The sequence below is a fragment of the Lissotriton vulgaris genome, chromosome 4_1 (assembly GCF_964263255.1).
Source record: "Lissotriton vulgaris chromosome 4_1, aLisVul1.2, whole genome shotgun sequence".
Classification (NCBI taxonomy): Eukaryota; Metazoa; Chordata; class Amphibia; order Caudata; family Salamandridae; genus Lissotriton; species Lissotriton vulgaris.
Genome location: NC_141691.1, coordinates 481,363,113 through 481,383,875, shown reverse-complemented (window position 1 = coordinate 481,383,875; position 20,763 = coordinate 481,363,113). Strand labels below are relative to the sequence as shown.

The following is a 20,763-nucleotide window of genomic DNA, read 5'->3' as shown; positions in this document are numbered from 1 at the left end:
TTACTGCACAATAGTAGCACAACAGGAACACAATATGAGCATACAAAAGGAGTGAACCAGCGACCCAGCAAACCATCTATATTTGCACAGACCTTAGAACGTAGGACTTGAGCCTGTTCACAAAGTGGTTCAAAGCAGGAAAACGTAAGAGCAGGCCAGGCTAGGTTGATCACACTAACATGAGATCAGGGAGATAGAGGCAAACTGGATAATCAACAACTAATAAAAGGAAAAGGAATTGCAAAGGGACAAGCGAAGCAATCAAAAAAAGGATACTTGCAGAGGGAAGTGCCTCAACCCCTTACACGACTTTGATAGCAGTAGAATCTGCCATAAATGGCACAATACGGGGGTATCAGCCAAGGTTCTACACAACAGCCTCCCATTCCCACTGAAACCGGCGGATATAAATCAGACCAACACCTAGGCTTCAAGCCAGCAATGACGATTGAAAGAAACACAAACAAGGCAAAAGAAGCTCGGACAATGGAAACCACCAAGGAGCAATGGCACCCAAAGGGCAAAGAATTAATATGATCTTGAGAGACACAAGCATGCTCCTTCTTAATCACTCAATAGGGGAAATTGCAGCAGAAATGCTCACTATACAGAGAAATGGCTGTAATTATGCCACATTCTCAGAGAGAATGGGGCTCACAAGGGCCCCACTTAAACCAATAGTTATCTTACCAAACTCAAATACCACTAGGAAATTATAACCAAATCACTATGGGCCAGATGTAGGTAGCCCTTTACCGATCGGAATCGGCCGAAAATACCGATTTTCGGCCGTTTCCGATCGGTAAAGGGCTAGGGAGATGCAGGTGCACATATTCGGTAATTTTACCGAATCGTTATTATTACCGAATCGGTAATAAGTACCGAATCGGTAAATATTACCGATTCGGTAATATTTACCGATTCGGTAAAATTACCGAAAATGCTATGTGGGTAGCCAATTTTCCATTGGAACATGGCTTACAGAATCGGTATTTTACCATGGAATACAAATCCATGGTAAAATACCGATTCCTGTGTACATGCACATCTGTGCATGTACACATGTGCCATGTGACAGACAGACGTGCCCTTAGGGCATGTCTGTGTGCCACATTGCACACATGCCCGTTTTGGGGGTGCTAAAGGGTGTCAAAGTGACACCCCCTGCACCCTTGTGAATTCATTAATTACCGATTCGGTAAATACCGAATCGGTAATTCCTAATCATTCCTATGGGCTTCAAAGCCCATAGGAATGAATGGGCATTACCGATTCGGTATTTACCGAATCGGTAATTAATGAATTGTTAAGGATTCGGTAACGAATCCAGATGTTGGGACCTACATCCCATTTACCGATTTTGAAATACCGAATCGGTAAAATTTGGTATTTCAAAATCGGTAAATGGGATTTACCTACATCGGGCCCTATGTGCCCTTGATACTTGTGGAAACAGATATCTACACATTGCAATGAACAAACCTTCATGGAGGCTTACCTTAAGGAAAAGCTGAAAACAAGCACTGTTTCACAACTTCAAGAAGCAAAAGAACTCTCAGACAAATGTGAATAGGAAGACATGAGCACCACAACTTATTCACACCTAAATGAAGCTACACAATGTATTAGATAGAACAATAAACATTCAGAGCAACAATGACTGACCTGGAACAAAACTCTCACCAATGGACAATACCCATTTACGATTATGCTCTTGGAACATTAAAGCCCAGGGAAATAAAACAATGGACTCACAGCTACTGCTATACTTTCAAACCTTTAATCCTATTTTCCTTCATGAGTCTTGGTTAGATCAACCATTTCATCTAAGAGGAGGACGTATATCGGAAGAACCAACATCCTCCTCTAAGAGGAGGACGTATATCGGAAGAACGAACATGCTCCACTCAGCAAAACGGATACAAGGCAATAAAATGTACTGAAGAAGCCATATAATAGAAGTTTAAACCAGGATAACCGTTCCGACCCTGATTGCTAATTCCAGGAAAATACGAAATTTATGAAAATGGTGGAAGCATAAGAAAACTGATATAAAGGGTGACGAGAGAAATAAGGCCACTGCATCGATATCTGGAAGTGAACTACAAACAGCTGTAACCGTTACATCTCTGATACAGTTCAAGCTTGGAGTCGGTATACTGAGAATTATATACAGTTAACGCTCATGAGACATATACAGAATTCCTGAGGAAGGCATAGCCGAAATGCGTTGAATGGAATTTTCTGTTTCTGTATACAATCATGAACTACTGTATAGTAATTTAGAAATTGGTATCATACTATCCCTTTCTTTGTATTTCATGTATGTGTAATATAATGTTTGTATGAAAGCTTATATATTTGATATTTAAATAAGGAGAAAAATAAGGCAATGAATTCATAAAAAATCAAAAAAATAACAATGTAAAAAAGTAGAAAGTGAAAATACATATCAAGTTATCATGTAGTATGTATTATACAAGTATTTGACGCCTAAAAGATGATAGGAACTATGCACAAAACCCGTTGCTAATCCTTTGTTTCTAAAAAAATAGTTTCCTTACCAGGGTTTATCCTGTTAGGTAGGTGCCCCTTTCTTCCTTACACAACTACCACAAATATACCAATTCTCTACCTGCTGATGAACAATGTAAAAGATGCCAACTTGTCATTATACGTCTGCTTCATCGATTACTCCTTAGCCTTCGACCACATAGACAGAATGAAGTTGTGGGGCAACCTCACCAAAAAAAATATTCCACCTACAGACAGACACTTGGGTCCAAGTGAAGTTGGAAGCTGGCGACCATCTGTCAAGAAGGATCCCACCTACAAATGAGCTGAAACAAGGCCCAACTTTGTTTAATCTCTTTATGTCAGATCTATCAACTAAGTTGGACAAGTGTAATTCCCATGCTCCAAAGATGGGTGGACTTGCCCTTTCGAACCTATTATATGCTGATGACCTTGTGCTCATCAGTCGAACTCCGGTCAGCATCCAACGCTTACTGGGCACCACTCAAAGTTATTCTGCTGAAAATGGGTTGAACATAAACTTTGAAAACTCCAAAGTCATGAAGTTAAACCAAAAAAAGGTCACTCAAAAACATCACTGACATTTGGCAGGACAAGTGATCAAAACCTTCAACGAATATGCATATCTCGGGTTATAACAACAACAAAGGTACATGTACGGCTCATAAAGAGGCATTATGAAGAAGAGGAATTGTAAGAGAAGTAGCACTAAAGAATCTCAAGACCAAAATCGCCGAACCAAGTTTCCTTCCACTGATCCAGGTGATACAGGCAAATCTCATTCCAACTATCACCTATGGGAGAGAGTGCATGATGGGTAGGGACGCCAGCATGATGGATGGTACAGTAACGAGAGCACTGAGAATGATGTTTAACTCACCAAAATACACTTCACCTGCTCAAATAAGACTGGAATTTGGTACACAGATGCAACAATTTGCATGCAGAAGCGCTTATCTGAGCCTGGTTCATTAAATACCCATTATTGGAAAAGCAGCAGTGCAGCCAAGTCCTAATTGCAAGAGTCAATAGATCAACTGGGCCTACGTGATCTCTAGGAGGCCTAAGGGAAATACAACACCTTCAAATCACTTGTCAATAAAACTGTCACAAGGGCTTCCTCAGCAGAGGACAAAGCACTACTGTTGGGCAGACGCACAGATGGTTGACTCTTCACAGTTACCCCAAGACATCTCCACAGTCTTACCTAGGTGCAGCCTTTACCAAAGCAACTAAAGAAAAATGTCTTCAGCACAGACTTAGCGTCTTCCCGTCTATGTTCCATTTACCACCATGGAAACACCCACAGATAACCTTCAGTTGCTGCCTGTGTGGGGCAGCAAACGAGGACATGAAACATCTGCTGTTCATATATGGTAAACTTTTATACAAATGCAGACTACTGCTAACGTCCTTCTTCAATGCCAAGGGAATAAGAACATGTAGGCAGGCAGTGAAAGCATGCTTTACTGGTGGAGATTTTCAGTTAGCCTGTCACCTTGTACCTGAGCATTGCTGAAAAGAAACTAAACACCAGTAACAATTCTTCGCTAAATAGATCATCGACCAGTAGATAATCATGTACATTTTTAATTGGTCAAACACTGAAACTGCAGTATGCTAAAATAACTTGGAAAGGATAATGACCCACAGCCTAAAGGAGCACCTCAATTATTTGCTGATTTGCAAGTTTAACAGGAACTTATAAATTGCTTGGTTTTGCACAAGCGTCCCTGCCATCTGTAGAAAGAGTCTAAACGCTGCTGACTTTGCACATTGGTTTTTGCAGCCTATACAGAATCTTATTGTTTTACAGTCTCTTAATCTCAATAATTTTAGGTGCTAAAAGCAGGTTTTATTTCTGATAAAATATTTCTAACAGTTTCCGCTCTTGTTATCCGTAGAATGAGTTTATATGCTGCGATGATGCACATTGGCTTGCTGGCCATACAGAAGTTCATGGTCTTATGGTGCCTTAATTTTAGCAATTTTAGTTGCTAAAAGCAGGTATTACCTTTGATAAACTATCTGCACGATCTTTGCACACAGAGCACTGTTGTATCTGAATATTGGCACAATAACGAAATGTAAATTTTGGACTACAATCATGGTTGACTACTCTGAGTAACACAATGTTAACTGTTCTCACCATTGCAATTGTTTTAATTAATCACACAAATTAAGATATTACTTACTTACTTACATACCAATTGCTGTAAATAAAGAAGAAACACAACAGGTCCCCAGGGCCCAAAAATAATTAAGGGAAGAGGTGGCCACACAGCCCCCCTTCCAAAAACCAAATAAAGAAAAAGCCGGCATCTTGCTGGATTCCCCACCCCCTCCATGCACCACTATGCAAATATGCCTCCTGCCGCGTTCTGGATTGGGGGAATAAGCCCTCTTGAACACTAAGGGTCCTTAGGTAGCAACTAGCTCACCAGGTACCTCCAGTAAGGCCCACACAGTAGGATTGCCGAGAGGTGATCCGAGGCCATGCCCCTTTTTACAATACCCTGCAAACATCCCTCTTAGAGCACTGCTGGTGGGGCGATGAGGTCCCTGTGTGTCCTAAGGATTTCAGGAATAAAGTGGACTTCATCCCCCAAGCAGCAGTGTGCCAGGAGCTACGTTTGCAGAGTGGTGTAAAAAGGGGGCATGGCCTTGGACCACCTCTCAGCAATCCAGCTGTGTGGGTCTTACTAGAGATAACAGGATGGCTAGTTGGCCTCCAAGGACCCTCAGGAGGCAAGGGGACTTCATCCCTCAACCAAAAGTGCGCCAGGAGGCGCTTTTGCAGAGTGGTGGAGAAAGGGGGCGTGGCCTCTGTTCACCTCTCAGCAATACCACTGTGTGGGGGTTACTAGAGGTAACAGGTAGGCACCTACACAATAGGCCATCAGAGGATGGTGGGAGTCCTCTACTCCAAGCCACCTGCCAGTGCCTGCCAGTGTCCTCATAAACAGAACACTATCGGAAGCATTCCCTATCCAGAGGGGAACCCGACACAGATGCCCGCTCTGCCCTCTCCTATTTGCTCTTGCAATAAAGCCCTTGCTTGTCATATTCGGGTTGATGAATGGATGCAGGGGCAGCACTGGCAGGGTTCAAATGAAGATTGGATTGCCCTATACGCAAAGATGTCCTGCTCTTTCTAGCTGACCCGGCCCAGTCCGGACCAAGGTGCCTCCAGATCCTCCATTCTTTTGAGTGAGCATCGGGCTTACGCTATGACCCGGTAAAATCTACCCTGGTGCCTCTTCAAACATCTAAAGAATGCGTGGACTGGCAAATCACGCTGCGCAGACTTTCATATAAGTACTTAGGAATCAGGGTAGGGCTTCTCCCAGAGCTGACCTGGTCCCTCAATCTCGACCCATTGTAAAAACAAACAAAAGATGGCCTTCGTCGTTGGCAATCGCTTCCACTCAACTCCCTTGGTAGGATTGCCCTGCTTAAAATGATGGTTCTGCTCCGGCTTCTGTATGTTATCCAGAACCTCCCGGGCCACCTTACCCGTAGTTCATTCCGTAGGTTGCATGGGGTAGCCACGACTTTCCTCTGGGGCGGCTCGAGATCGCGACTGGCCCTTGTGCATTGACAGCGGACCCCATACGATGGGGAAATGGGATGACAAACCCCTTCCTGTACTATCTGTCTACCTGTCACCTGGTGATTCATGACTGGTTTAATGGCGGCTGGCCGGATCCCGCATACTGACTGGAACTGGAGAACCTTGGGTTCCTTCAGGTTCAGGCTATGGTCTACGGGGCTCCAAAGCCTCACACTTTACCAGCTGTAATGCATATGGTCCTCCTTGCATGGCGGTCCGCGTTGTGGCACTGGGAATTGGCTACGGGAAGTTGGGATACTGGCAGGCTTCCAGAAGTCGCACCAGATAGGCATTACTCGCTTTGGGAATGTATGGAGGGGGGAACATTTGTCCTCCTTCCAGGAGCCACAGCCAACATACTCCCTATATTCGACTCAATTATTCAAATACCTCCAGATGCGACATGCACTTGCCCCCCACATTTTCGAACACACAGCATTCCCAGAATTTAGTCCGCTGGAAGCTAAGCTCCTAATGGGGAACCTGGGGAAGAGGGGAATATCCCAAATCTATTGATCCCTGATAAACAACACCCCATCCACATTAGACTCCCTTAGGACTCGCTGGGAACACGGGATTGGCCCTTTGGAGGAGGAAGATTGCAGGGATGCACTGATGGTCCCTAGGGAGCTCCCCATATCAGCTAGGCCCGCCTTATTCAAATCTACTATCTCCATTGTGCATACTTTACCCATGTACAGCTACATAATCGGGGTTCCTCCTGACCCCAACATGTCCCTGCTGTAAAGAGGAGCTAGCCGATTTTTACCACATGGTCTGGTCCTGCGTCATGCTCTCCAAATACTGTGCGTCGATAGTGGCTGAACCAAGTAGCATACTGGGTTGGGCGGTACCCTCTCAGTACTCTTGCCCTTCTCCTAGGGGTGAAGGAGGGGTTGGATGGGTCCCGAACTGATACATTGTTTTAGGGACTGCCATTTTAGAAGCTAAGAAAGACATTGCAGCGACCTGAAAAGACTCAGCCTCTCCCTCCATCGCAATGTGGCGTAAAGGGTGGATTGGTGTGCCGTTCTAGAGAAATCGGTATATAAGGCATGAGGCTGTCCGGACAAACACGAACGAATTTGGGGGAAATGGTAGGGCTTACTGAACTGATACGTCTGCAGGAAATGTTAGAAACTTTGAGGAACAATACCGGCTTGTCTAACATGAGACCGAATGGGGGGACGATTCAGCTGATGCACTGAAACGCTTTATATGTCATGGAGATGCACTGTTTATTTTGTTGCTCATAAAAAACAGAAACAATATACAGTCACTCTAAGTACAAATTGTTTTCTCATTTATGTTCACTGCTCTATGTAATTTTTTTATGAGTTGCAATAATGTGCTGTAATACTGTTCAGTGCAGGAGCGCTATGTTTGATGGCTGAATAAATAAAAAAATAAAGATAAACATATAGGTTTGGAACGATGATCCGTCCCTGCTATGGCTGCAGGATGTATGTTGTAAGACACACTACGTTCTCTGCCACTCCTTGTTGTTGTGTAACATGTACTATTAAGAGCCTTGCGTTAGAATGAATTGCTATGGTTTGGCATGCTTTATGGTTAAGTCATATGCATGTGGGATACACTGCACAAACAAACTTTCATGGCAGTTTCATTCTGCAGACGAGCTAAGTTTGTTTTTAACGGAGAACATTGACAGTGCTTTCGCTTAACACATAAAACTGCAAAATATTACCCTCTGGCAGAACTCTGCCATCACTGTCCAAACATTATTTTGTTCAGTTTCAGAAACTCCCATAGAACAAGCATGGGCAGATCTTGCTCTAAGTGAACTATGACATTCATAAAATGTTTTCTTTCTAACAGCTTAGAGGATTTCCCTTTCACTTCTACAAACATAGCCCCAGCTAAGATGTAATTTTGACTCACGGACAGTCTGCACTATGTATGCCCTCCTGTGTAATACATTGCAATCTATTGCATGCTATGTAAGACCAGTTGTAATATCAATTCTGCTCATGCCGCTGAATTAGAAAATCTCCCTACTCTCCTCTCCAAATGCTTGGTTTGGAGTCTGAGAAGCTCCACATTTGCTAGTGTAATAAAATAACTTTCTACACTGGCTAGTGTTTGCAGTCAATTCTCCGGTGACTACTGCAGCCTGCACCACCTGTTGTCCCACAAGCACTGCAAAATAGCAGTACCAACACCACCTATTGAGCATTGCACTCCTATAAATGGGAAATTTTAGACTATGCCTGGTAACACATAAGAAAGGCCTGGGTGCATTGGTATTGATATTTTCTTAATACTTTATTTGATTTGATTTTAATTTATAAAGCGCGACATTTGCCCTATGGCGTCTCGGCGTCGATTGACAAATTGCAAGGATAAAAATAAACTACAATGATGGGAGAGAGAAAAGCCAGGTTTTGAGAAGCTTTTGAAAGCCAGAAAATTTGATGACTTCCTCAGAGAAACTGGGATTTGATTTCAGAGCCGAGATGTAGCATGAGAAAAACTTCTACCATCCCAAGACGCTTTGTGATTACAAGAAACCGACAGCGTCATTGAGGAAGCAGAGGGTAGAGACATGTTAGGGGTATACCATGACATTTTCTTTGGCAAAGTCCTTAGGAGTGCACTGCTTTGTGAGCAATACAAAGAGCCTTAAAAGCTACACTTTTTTTGACTTGTAACCAGTGAAGTTCATCTCTAGCTTTGGTAACAGACTCAGACTTTTTGATCTTTTTCAAAACCGTGACTGCAGCATTTTGAAGCCTTTGGAGCATACTTGGGATACACTGCTGGGCTCCAACCAGGAGCGCATTGAAATAGTCTAGGTTAGATGAAACCAGTGAGGAAACCACAATTTCTTGTACCTTTAATGGTAAAAAAGAAATGATTTTCCTCAGAATTTTAAGTCTATAAAAACAAGAGAAGTAAGGTAATTGGTTTGATCCCTAAAGGACAGATTTGTGTAAAAAATTATTCCAAGATTCTTGGATTTAGACACTGGGACCAGAAGTGGACCAAGAGCAACCGCCCATCAGGATTGATTCCAGAAGAAGGTATCTCGCCCATTGATAAGAACTTCAGTATTTCCTGCCTTTAATTTTAAGCAATGTTGCCCATACATTGCAATACGGCACTCATGCATTTATTAAAACACAAGCCCACCTCTTCTGAGTTTTTGTTTATAAGAACGATAATTTGAGTATCATCTGCATAGGATACTGTGGGGAAACTAAACGATCTTATCAGTCCCATGAGAGGGGCCCCATATATATTGAATAGAATGGGGCTTATCGAAGAACCCTGAGGGAGAAGTGTGGCTCAATTATTAGAGCAGCAGACCCTGATGCAGAGGTCTAGCCCGGGACCAGGGTTCAATTCCCCGACTTGGCGGGTCTTGGGCTCAAAATTCCACTGACCTGATAATTCTTGCCTCGGTGCCTATTCCAATCATGGATTCCCACTCTGCAACTCTGGGCAATAGCTTGCTTAATCTCCACAGCGGCCCCCACAACGCTAAGGATGCCTGGCCTCCACCTTGGGGGTGCCCAGGAGTGGACGCCTCACAGGGAAAGCAGGATGGGTTCCACAGCGGTATTCATACAAGCGCCTTGAGACCCTTGCGGGTGAGTAGTGCGCTATACAAGTATCAATTTACATTACATTTACATTTTTTACTGCACATGGTAAGGAGAAAGATTTTGACCTGAAGTCTCCTATATTAACTGTTTGCTCTCTTCCATCGAGAAAGGCACATAGAAGCTTAAACGGGTACCTTTGTCTAGTAGGCACTGTTTCAGAAATGCGTGACTTACTGTATCAAAAACTGCAGATAGGTCCAAACAGATCACCAAACCCCTGTCTACATGGTCGAGAATTTCCCTGACCTCATTAGCTACTGTAACTAGAGCCGTCTACGAACTATGGGCTTTCCTGAAACCAAATTAGGATTTATCCAAGATGTCATGTTTGTCCAGAAACTGAGTGAGACAGATGTTAAGGTATCTTTCTAGCACTTTGGCTAGAAACGGAAGTCTTGATATAGGACAGTCGTTTTGTTCTTCAGCAGGGTCAAGGGATTGTTTCTTAAGAAGAGGCATAATGGAGGCCTTTTTCCATTCGGTAGGTAAAATCCCAGATTTTAGGATGTTGATAAACATCGAAGAGAGTGGGAGTGCAATGAAATCAACTGTTTTGTGCATCACCCTAGTGGGGCATGGGTCTGAAGAGGCACCTGATTTAGTTTGTCTGAGGAGCTCAGTCATACAATCAGGGAAGATGGCAAATGGCAGGAAACTCATCAAGGACCTGTATTCCTTGGTTAAATAGAGTGGTGAGTTGTAATAGGTGGTTTGTTCCATTATTAAGAATAAGATCACTGTTTTTGAAAAAACTCGCTAAGTTGTCTCAAAACAACTGTGAGGGGATCATTGTGGGCGAGACAGATAGGGCTGTTAGACTAGAAACTGTCTGGAACAGCTCCCGGGACGAGTTCACAGCAGATCTGATTTTATCGGTGAAAAAAATAGTTTTTTCAGCGACTATCAAGTTCTTATATTCCTGAATCTGTTGTTTGTATCTAAATTTTTCCTCCGGTCATAATTAGTTCTTCATTTCCTTTCCTCCTGACTACAGATTTATTTTTTTTGTCTTAATTTCTCAGAAATCCAGAGAGCTGATGAGCACGCTCTATGACTAATGACTTTCTAATAAGGGGCTAATTTATTTACTGCATCGTCGATCCAGTTAGAATATCGCAAGGCAGCAGTATCAGGAGTTTCAGTAAACACTGGTTGAGTGGACTCTACTGTCCTAATTAAGTCCTGTTAATAAATTTTGTTCCAGGGCCTGATCAGTATGGTCTGTTTTTTCAGGTTCAGGCCTTCCTTCATCTGATTGATACTGAAGTGCCCTGCGGTCTGACCACGTGACCATGCGACCGGGATGATGTCTAATAGGTGCAACTCCCAAAAATTAGTAAAAATGCCATCAAGCGTATATAAATATGTCCGGCCTGATGAGTAGGAGCAGCAAACAATTGTTTCAAATCAAAAAATTGCATGTTATCAATAAATGTATTAGTATCCTTATTGCTAAGATCATCAAGATGAAAATTAAAATCTCCAAGCATAGTATATTTATCTAAGAACACACTCCTTTCTAAAAAAATTATTTAGGGCTTCTAAAAAATCAGTCTTGGGGCCAGGAGGCCCATAAACCAGAATGCCATGAAGTTTGGTTTGATTCCTCACATTACAACTGAAAGAGAGGGCTTCACAATCAGTTATTAAAACTGGGTGGCATGCTATTTCTAAAGTGTTTTTGTAGATTATAGCAAGCCCTCCTCCTTATTTTATCTCCCTATCAAGCCGAGTAATCAGATATTCTGTGGGAAGAGCCGCAATGATGTTAGGGGCAGTTGTTGCTTCTGCCCAAGTTTCTGTAAGAAACATAATGTCAGGAGTATGATCTTCTAAAAACTCATATAGCTCGTAACAATGTTTAATCATCAAGCAAGCATTTAGTACCATGCTTTTAATTGAAAGTGTAAAGGCGGGAGAGTTAGTTTTGGCATTCGTTTCAGACAAATTTATCCTGAACTGAGATTTGGCACAAACATAAGATGCTTGCGAGTTATCAAGAACAATACTATTACAATCTGAGTGCAAACCAATGTCTTTGTATTGTCATAAGAAATCACTAGAATACTTACAAAAACCACCAGGGTTCCTGGTGCATGGCACAGTCCTGCTGCGGACAGGCGCAGACGTGCTTGCCTTTGGCACGCCAGCAGCACGGACACGCTGTCATGAGGAATTTATAGTCCTCCCAGCGAGGGGGCGTGTCCGGAGGGGGTGGTCAAGGCTGGCTGCAGAATGCAGGAGACCGGAAAACAGGTGGGAAAAACAACTCAAACTAGGGTTCAGCAACCCCACTAGCCACCACAGATTCCCTGCGGGAGTCCAGTTACTGGTAAATACAATGTAAGTCAAATACACAGTGAGAAAGAAACTCTGATAAACAGATTAAAACGGGTATTTAAAACCATCTAAAATATGGCGCTTTAAACTACAGGAGCCTGAGAACTCCTGAAAATGCCACAAGCAGTGCCTATAAGGAAAATAACAGGCATCAGGTTCTGACCTTCAATTTATTCGTTACACACTCTGCTCATGCGCTCTTAGACTGACAGCACCACAATGAGGTAGACTGTCATAAATATAGGCTGGTGTTAAAAAATAAGTGCTGGTGCTGAACACTGGAAAAGACTGGCACAAATTAAGCACTAATGTCAGCCCGATAATGTAAGATAGGGTGAAGGGGAAAGATGTGCTTGGCAGATATACCTAATGTAGGATTTATTCCCGGTGTCTGGAACTTTGAATTTACTATGCCTGTATCAGAAAAGCTGATATTAGTGCCAAAACATTCACTAGCACCAAGTCCAATGGAACTCATATTGTACTACTTAACGCCTTAACCTCAGCGGTTTTTCCGCCGCGGTGCAGGCGTTCTAAAGGGTGGGTGGGGCTCCCGTCGGCCAACAGCCGAGGGCCGACGGGAGCACGCAAGGGGTTAAACTGCAAGCTATGGGAGACTATGTTTCTGTCTGTCACTCACACTGGTTGCATAACCAACTCACGTGAAGGAAATGTAATGCTCCTAATACATAAACAAGGTGACTGTTCTACACCAAGGGGCTCATTTATGAGTTTTTGATGCAGTGCAGTGCTGCAAGTCACCTTGCTGCACTCCACTGCGGGACAGGGAGAGGACAGGAATAAATAGAGATATGTCTCCCTGTTACGCCTCTCCTGGGAAGAATTTGGCACATCCAAGGTTAGCAAGTTCTTCTGAATCTGAAGATACATCAAAATCCGTGGGAGTTGTGTGGGAACACCCATGCAACGACCACGGAACTCCTACCCAGGGCAGAATAACATAATGCAGTGATTTGCACTGCGTTGCGTTACTCCAGAATTTCTAAGCTACTCAGGGACACGCAAAGTGGGTTTGCGTGGCTTCAAATATCTGAGTTAGATGTTTGCGTCATGCATGTACCATGGTGCATGGTGCCAATGTAATGCAACCCTCTCATAATTAAGCCCCTCAGCATTTACCTGCTAATCACACTGATAGATGTGTAAATCAACTTATTTGCACAGTTGATACTATTAATATGAGAGTGGATGAAAAAACAATGTATTGCCAATTACCCAATATGCTGGCCTATCTACATTGGGTAATAAAGTGGCATTTAAGTTGTTATTAAATTCCACACCGAGGCAAGCTGGTTGTACTATTGTTTTGTTGACTAAAGAGCAGCCTTTGCCAGGGTGATCAGGAACACATTTTGCCAGAAAGTTAGTGGTTTCGGAATTAATCTACCTTTTCTTCACCTAATTGTGTCATTACATCAGGATACATTTGGAGGGTAAAGAACAATCTGAAAGGTTCTGTAACTGCTGAGATTAAGCAGGTAAATGGACACTGACTAGGGTATATTTTGACACGTCCCTTTTCAGTTTATACATGTCAGGCCGGGGAAACTCCTTTGAAGCTGCACAATGTTTTCCTCATTACCCTGGGAGAGGGAAGATACATTATTGTCTAAGGTTCTGTATGAAGATGATCTTATTCTAATTCATTAGATCCCAACAACCTATAATCAAAATAGTTAAATACAGTGATGAGAACAGCAAAATAAATTAAAGCATGAAACTGAAAAAACAAAGATTATGGTATTTAGGCATAGCTCCAAATAACAACTCTTGGTATGCAGATGCGATACATTTAGAAAATGAAAAAATATAGATATTTAAGTTTCCTTTTGCACCCCTGTCCTGGAAAACTCATTTGAGAAAGCCAGCACTTAAAACTTGACTCAGTAGGTAGCCTTAAAAAACAATTCACGCGTCTTTTGGGGGCACCATTTGTATGCCACTTCTGAAAGATCATGACAACTTTACTATGCTGTGCGACGCTATTTTTTCCAAGCATGTTCTTTTTCCTCAGATTTAATGGAAGGTAGAGTACTACAATATTTATGTTATGTTCAAAGACCAATTTGTGCTTGCTAAAACTTGAGTTTGGTGCGGATGCAGCCGCCAAACAGGCAGAACAATATGCAATCTTAACTTTCACCTGCATTTATGTATCCTGACACCTAATCTGACTTCACAGTTGTAGATGAAGCTACCACAAGGCTAAACAGAAATTTAAAATTCCTTAGTAGAACAGTAAAAATTGAAAGAATAATGGGAAAGGTTTAACACTTATGAATAAAGCATTTTAAGCCTTGAAAGGAAAGCAAATCACCAGTTATAGTCTTTATTATGTCTATACCAAGCTGAGAAAATTAAAGACTGGCTTGACTATAGTTGATCATTTTGAGAAACTAGTACATTAAAGATATCTAATCTCACGGATGAGCCTGCAGACAATCTGTTGTTGTATGAAAATAAGATTTGTTGACTTGTAAATTCTAGAAATAATCAGACACTGCGTAATCACTTCATCACAAATTTTAAGTGCAATTTATGAACTGAATCGGGACAGATTGTGACGCTATGTCCAGTATTTAATATGCAAACAAATGTATTTTATGTATTTACTATGTTTTGTAATACATCTGTGTATGGAACAATTCACTGAGTTTAAATGATTTATCTACCAAAACATGTTTCAAATTGACGAATTTCATTAAAGACACTCTTAAGGTCATTATTAATTCCTCCAGACAGATGGGTGGTGACTAATGTATGTTTTATTTTCTGTTTTGAGCTCCCTTTGTGGTTCTTTTACACTTAACATCGGTAAATTAATACATTAGGCATGATCACTCTTTTTGTAGGCTGTACATTATGTCATGGTTATTTATTATTATTCACTGAGATTTTTTTCGTAAACACAGATGCCCTCATTATGAGTGGGTTGATTATTGCTATGCCCAAAAACTATAGCACGTGATAATAATAAGGATCTATAAATACCAAACACCTCAAAGTTGTTTTTTATCCGAAGCAATAATTATTGCATTGGATTGAGATCAGCAAGTAATAAGGGCGAGAGTGTTTGAAAAATAGATCATAAAAATGTTGCAAAGATTATTTTAATACTATTACTGTATGTTTATTCTACGGCAGATAAGTCTTGCTAAAAGAGGGTAAATTAACATCTTGTAAGTTTTAGAAACTCACAATCATTAGAATTTTGATTATACTGTAAATTGAGCAGTTTGCCAGGCTCGAGTATAATAATGGAAAAGGGAGGGCATGGGTGAGCCGAGCTGACAGTACCTTGGTTGTCTGTATGTGGTCTGGTAAAGAGTCAATGAAGAGGTCCCCAATCGCCTCCCAGGTTTCACGGACACCTTCTGCTTGAGTCAGTGTCACGTCGAGCTCCTCCATAGCCCCTTTGAGCTCAAGCAACTGCTCCAAAGTTCGCTCAATGTGACGGTGCTGGTCGATGCAGCGTGCAGTGAGCTTCTCCCACAGCTCGCTGGCCACATTAGCCTGTTTCCAGACAAAGCGGCTGATGTTCTGGATTCGATGCCTTGGCGACACATCTGAAATCAAAAACAATGTTTAGATTCTAACAGTATACAGAACATATACAAATATAACTGTGAATAACGGAAATGTTCTTCACTGTGGGATTCTGAGTGAGTGCTCATTGCAACAACACATTAAGGCTTCCATTCACACTGCAGGGCACTTGCTTAACTCTTTGATCTCTCTTGATAATACGATCTGTTCCATTAACTCTACTGCAGTTGCTTGGTCAAATCAACATTTCCTCGGTGAGCAGTCAAAATATCGTTTTATTAATATCAACCTACGTTAATATCGAGTTTTTAATATCATAGGGACAGAATATCTTCAAGTCAAGTCAAGTTAAGTCAAATAGTGCTTTATTCGAGTTATTACTCATAAAAGCATAGCACATACAGAAATTTAAAAGTGAATTAAATTTTTCAGTCATCACAATGACACAGCACTAGTGGATCTATAAAAATACATTCAGTTAAAAAAATGTATCATATTAACAGTTGATAAATGGTTAAAAAAAAATTAATACATTTAGTAGAAAGTTTTTCAAAGATATAGAACGTTGGTGATCTAAAAACAGTAATAAAAATTCAGATCAACAAATATTACACACATTACAAACAGAGAATAGTTATCTAACTAGCAGTCTCTGTCTAAATACGAAGTCATTAATAGATAAAGAGCAGTAGTATCAAATTCATAGGGACCAATTTTTCAGACAGAGAATAGTTATTTAACTAGCAGTCTCTGTCTGATCGCCCACGCCCAACCAACGTATTTTGCTGTGGCTATCAAAATCCAAATAACTTGGCTCGTACATATGATACGCATTGCTACAGAACTGCATGTTGTCCCAAGGTTCCTGCACATAGGTGCTAACCAGACGCGTCTTGGCACAGAGTAAACCTTACAAGAAAACAAAAAGTGGCCCAATGTTTCCTTCCCCGTCCCACAATCTGGGCAGATATCACTTCCCCCTGTACCCCATTTAACAATCAATGCTCTTATAGGGAGTGCACCAGCTCTCAGTTGAAATAAGAGCTTCCTGTCACCTGGCTTTGAGATGGTATCCCAATATGATTCCAAGGCTGGATACATTTTGGCCTCAAGGAAGTACATAGACATGGACCCAGTGCTAGAAGTGCTTAAGGTTTTATTAGCAACATTTTCCCCAAAAATATTTTTTAGTACAAGCTTGGAGGGGAATAATGCACCAGCAGGGTCCAGCCATAGAGAACTCAGCCCAAGCTCAAGTAATATAGCTTTCAGTGAATTAAGCCAGCTAATTTTGTGGAAGCCATCAGCCTTGATGACATCCACGAAACCCGCGGCATAATGTGAGAGCTCAGGAGTAGTCCAGAGTCTACGCCAGTACAAAATCGGGCGTAATCTGGCCAGATCCTTGATTTGTTTCCTGCCGAGGTCGTACCGAAGAGGTAACAATGGGGTGCTTTTAGGTGTACCAGTAAGTGCCCTAAGGAATTTGTTTTCTGAGGCTTGCAAAGAATTAAGATTTTCAAAGCCCCACATTTCTGCGCCATAAAGTGCAGACCCAATTGCCTTGGCTTCATAAACTAACAAGGCTGGTTTAACTGGTTTAGTTAGAGACTTCCTATGTTCTGAGTTGATGGCGCCCACTATTTGCTTATGTCGCAATATAGCAATATTTAAGTGCTGACTCCACCTGTTGTTGTCAGCAATTTGGATACCCAAATATGTAAATGAGTTGACTAACTCTAGAGGCCGACCGCTCATCATAATTTTGGACTTAAAGCTGCGATGCGGCTTAAAAATCATAAGTTTAGTTTTGGTAGTATTCACCTCAAGTCCGTGCTCCCCACAGAAATTCTCAAAAATCAACAGAGCACGCTGCAAACCACTAGGGGTTTTAGATAAAATTAGCGTGTCATCCGCAAACATTAATATGGGGATTTTTAGGCCTGAAAGAGAAGGAGCATCAACTGACGCAGGTACCAATCGGGAGACGACACCATTTATGAACAAAGTAAACAAGGTAGGAGCCATTGAGCACCCTTGTCTAACTCCTCGCTCAACAGGGAAATCAGCTGTGACCATCCCGTGGCCACCCCATTGAATTCTAGCAAAATTAAACTCGTGGAGGCGCAATATCATGGTTAGCAGTTCCTTCGGGACCCCCAAACTATGCAAAACTTGCCACAGTTTGGCCCGCGGAACCAGGTCGAAGGCAGCCCGCAAATCGACGAATGCCGCATACAGGCTGCCCCCCCTAGCACCACGGTCTTCCACTGTAGCAATTGGAAGCGAAACACTTGGTCGACCGTGCTTGTTGCCTTTCTGAAACCCGCTTGGAAGGGAGATAAGATGTTATTATCTTCTGCCCATTCGAGGAGCCTATTGACGACCACACGTCCAACAATTTTTTGTACAGTGTCAAAAAGGCTAATAGGCCTGTAGTTACATGGCTGAGCACGGTCCTCCTTTTTGTACACGGGGATGATCACTGCACCTCTCCATGAAACAGGGACGTCAGCTCCCTGAGCAATAGAATTAATAAGCAGATAAATATATTTGCACCAGCGTTCCCTATCGTTTAAAAAGATGTCAGCGGGTACTCCATCTAAACCAGGAGCACGCCCTCTTTTTACTGCACAAATAGCAGACATAATCTCTTTATAAGTGAAGAGGCTATCTTCGGAAAACTTCATGGTAAAACTATCTTCCTCTGTAGCCAGGGTGTTAAGAGTATATTGTGAGCTAAACAGGCGCGGTGTGTCCATTGGGGCGTGGGGGCGTAGCCCCACTAAGCCCGTAGCCCCACTAAAATTATTTTTATTTAAGTGAAAGAAAAATTGATCGCGAGCATTACAGGAGGACACCGGACTGACTTTTCCGGAGCGCAGGGGGAGGAGTTGGGGGGGTGGGCTGGGCCTGCTGCAGCTTGAGTGACAGTCCACTCAGCTGCAGCAGTACTGCGCAAGCGAATTTCAGTGTAGCACCTAGCGCAAGCATGCGCAGATGCAGCCGTGCTGAAGTTCCCCTTAGAGAAAGTACCAGGGGACGGGCCGCAGCCTCGGGGTTTCAAAGGGAGAAAGGGCGAGCAGGCTGGTGCCCTCCTAGCCGCCAGGATTGGCTGGTCCAGTGCAGGACAGTCCCCCCTAGCCGCCAGGATTGGCTGGTCCAGTGCAGGCCAATCACGGTCTGACTTTGACTCCCGCCGTGTGACGTGTAGCCTGGCGTGCGCAGGCAGCAGCAGACCGTGTGTGACTCCCCCCGCCTCACCATCACCGGCGTTACAGTACAGGTAAGGAAAGTTTACATTTTGTGCTAATGTTGTGTACTGTGTAAATTAACAAACACCCGTGGCCCGTTCACACCACAGGCCGGTAAGGAAGTCTCGGCGATCAGACTGCCTGCCTGTGACAGTTACCTGAAAGAAAGGTAAACGTGTGCATTTGGTTAATCTGCAAAGGGCGGTTTTGATTCTGGAACACTGAGTGTTCCAGAATCAAAACCGCCCTTTGCAGATTAACCAAATGCTCACGTTTACCTTTCTTTCAGGTAGCAGGCACCCTGGCCCAAAGGTTTGTTTCTTGATCTGCAGTCTGCCCCTTCCTCAGCTTCACAGCACAGGCCACCCCGCTTCAACTGATGCATTTCAAATTCAGAATGTATGCCTATTAACGTGAAGTTGGGAAACCTTTTTGCCAAACTAAAGTATGAGCAAGTCGTGCCCCTCAGATCTCGCCCACTTTGACCTCTGCTCTTCGTGAACAGCTTGCCTAGGCGCAAATAATTATCAATGCAGAACTTTTGCGAAGAAACATGTATATCATATGTGTTTTGTATGCATTCCTTGTACGTCTCTGTGATTGTGTGTTTATGTTTATGAAGGAATCTGCGTAGGTATGCATGCAAAGTGAATGCGCATAGGTACCGGTGCTGACAGTTTGTATAAATGCATGTGGACTTCTCGTTCAAACTGCAGTTTGAGTTTTACACAGATCATGCATCACTGATCGGTAGTGCATAGCTTTTCACGGTTAGAATATGATTGTGACTATCCATGTGTAGTGTGGGGTTTTCAGATATAGTTGGAACACAGATGTATACGCAAAGGGTATCAATGTATGGAGGGCGTATGAATCATGCACATAGTATACATGCTTGAGAGTATAGATGTCAGTGTTTAGGTTTGAGTTGGTATTTAGGCTACTGTTTATTCATGTATTGGTGTTATCTGTTAATTTGCTCAGGAATGTGTATTCTTGAAAAACACAGTTCTAGTTTGTGCATGTCGAAGTATGCATGACTGTGCATGGAAAGAGGAAGGTGTTGTAAATCATGTACCTACGTGTCAATTCAACGATTGTCCTGATGCGTCCATGAAATGGTTTATTGAGGGATTGTTGTGGACCATTCTTTGCAACTCTGCGAACTGAGTAATAGGTGTCCAAGAATGGGAACAATCGCCATGTAATGTTGGGGTAATGGCTTATGTAATTAAAGCTGATCTTCGTATAAATGCTGGCTGGCTTTCACATAGGCCTTAAAAGGCCTTCGCGTTGCTCTTTCTTCTTTAGTGCTTTGAAGTAACATTTGACAGACCCCCCCAGGATATTGCGGCATAGATTTGCAAATTTTGCGGCACACAAATTGAAATTTAGCGGCACAAAAATGAAAATTTAGCAGATTTATTGCGGCACTTTATTTTACTTGTAATCATTCCTTCTCAGACCTAAATCAATGGAACCTGTTTTGTCATAGTATTCCTCTTTGAAATAGGCATGTTTAAAGTTTCTGCAGCTCTACGAAAGCACAGCTCCAATCTACTAACCTTGTGGGAGAGGGCCATATTTCTCCCTGGGATGTTCTGGTGCACATGAGTGCCATGGGTGCAGTCACACAGCCCCCCTTCGCTCCATGGGTGCAGTCACACAGTCCCCCTTCGCTCCATGGGTGCAGTCACACAGCCCCCATTCGCTCTCTGGGCAGCTGCGGTGCGTCCATTGGGGCGTAGGGGCGTAGCCCCTCCAGCCACATGGACCCACCGTCGGCGTGCATCGCGCATTAGCAATTTAGCAGCAATCCCATTCC

The 20,763-nt window shown here is 42.7% G+C and overlaps 1 protein-coding gene across 1 annotated transcript in view; it reads right to left on the bottom strand.

Annotated features, from left to right (window-relative positions):
• Positions 1 to 20,763, bottom strand: part of DRP2 (dystrophin related protein 2) — a 1,191,281-nt gene that overhangs the window by 269,738 nt on the left and 900,780 nt on the right. The window contains exon 6 of the mRNA XM_086964637.1: positions 15,436 to 15,704. Coding sequence (XP_086820763.1) covers positions 15,436 to 15,704 — 269 coding nt within the window. The remainder of the gene's footprint in view (positions 1 to 15,435; positions 15,705 to 20,763) is intronic.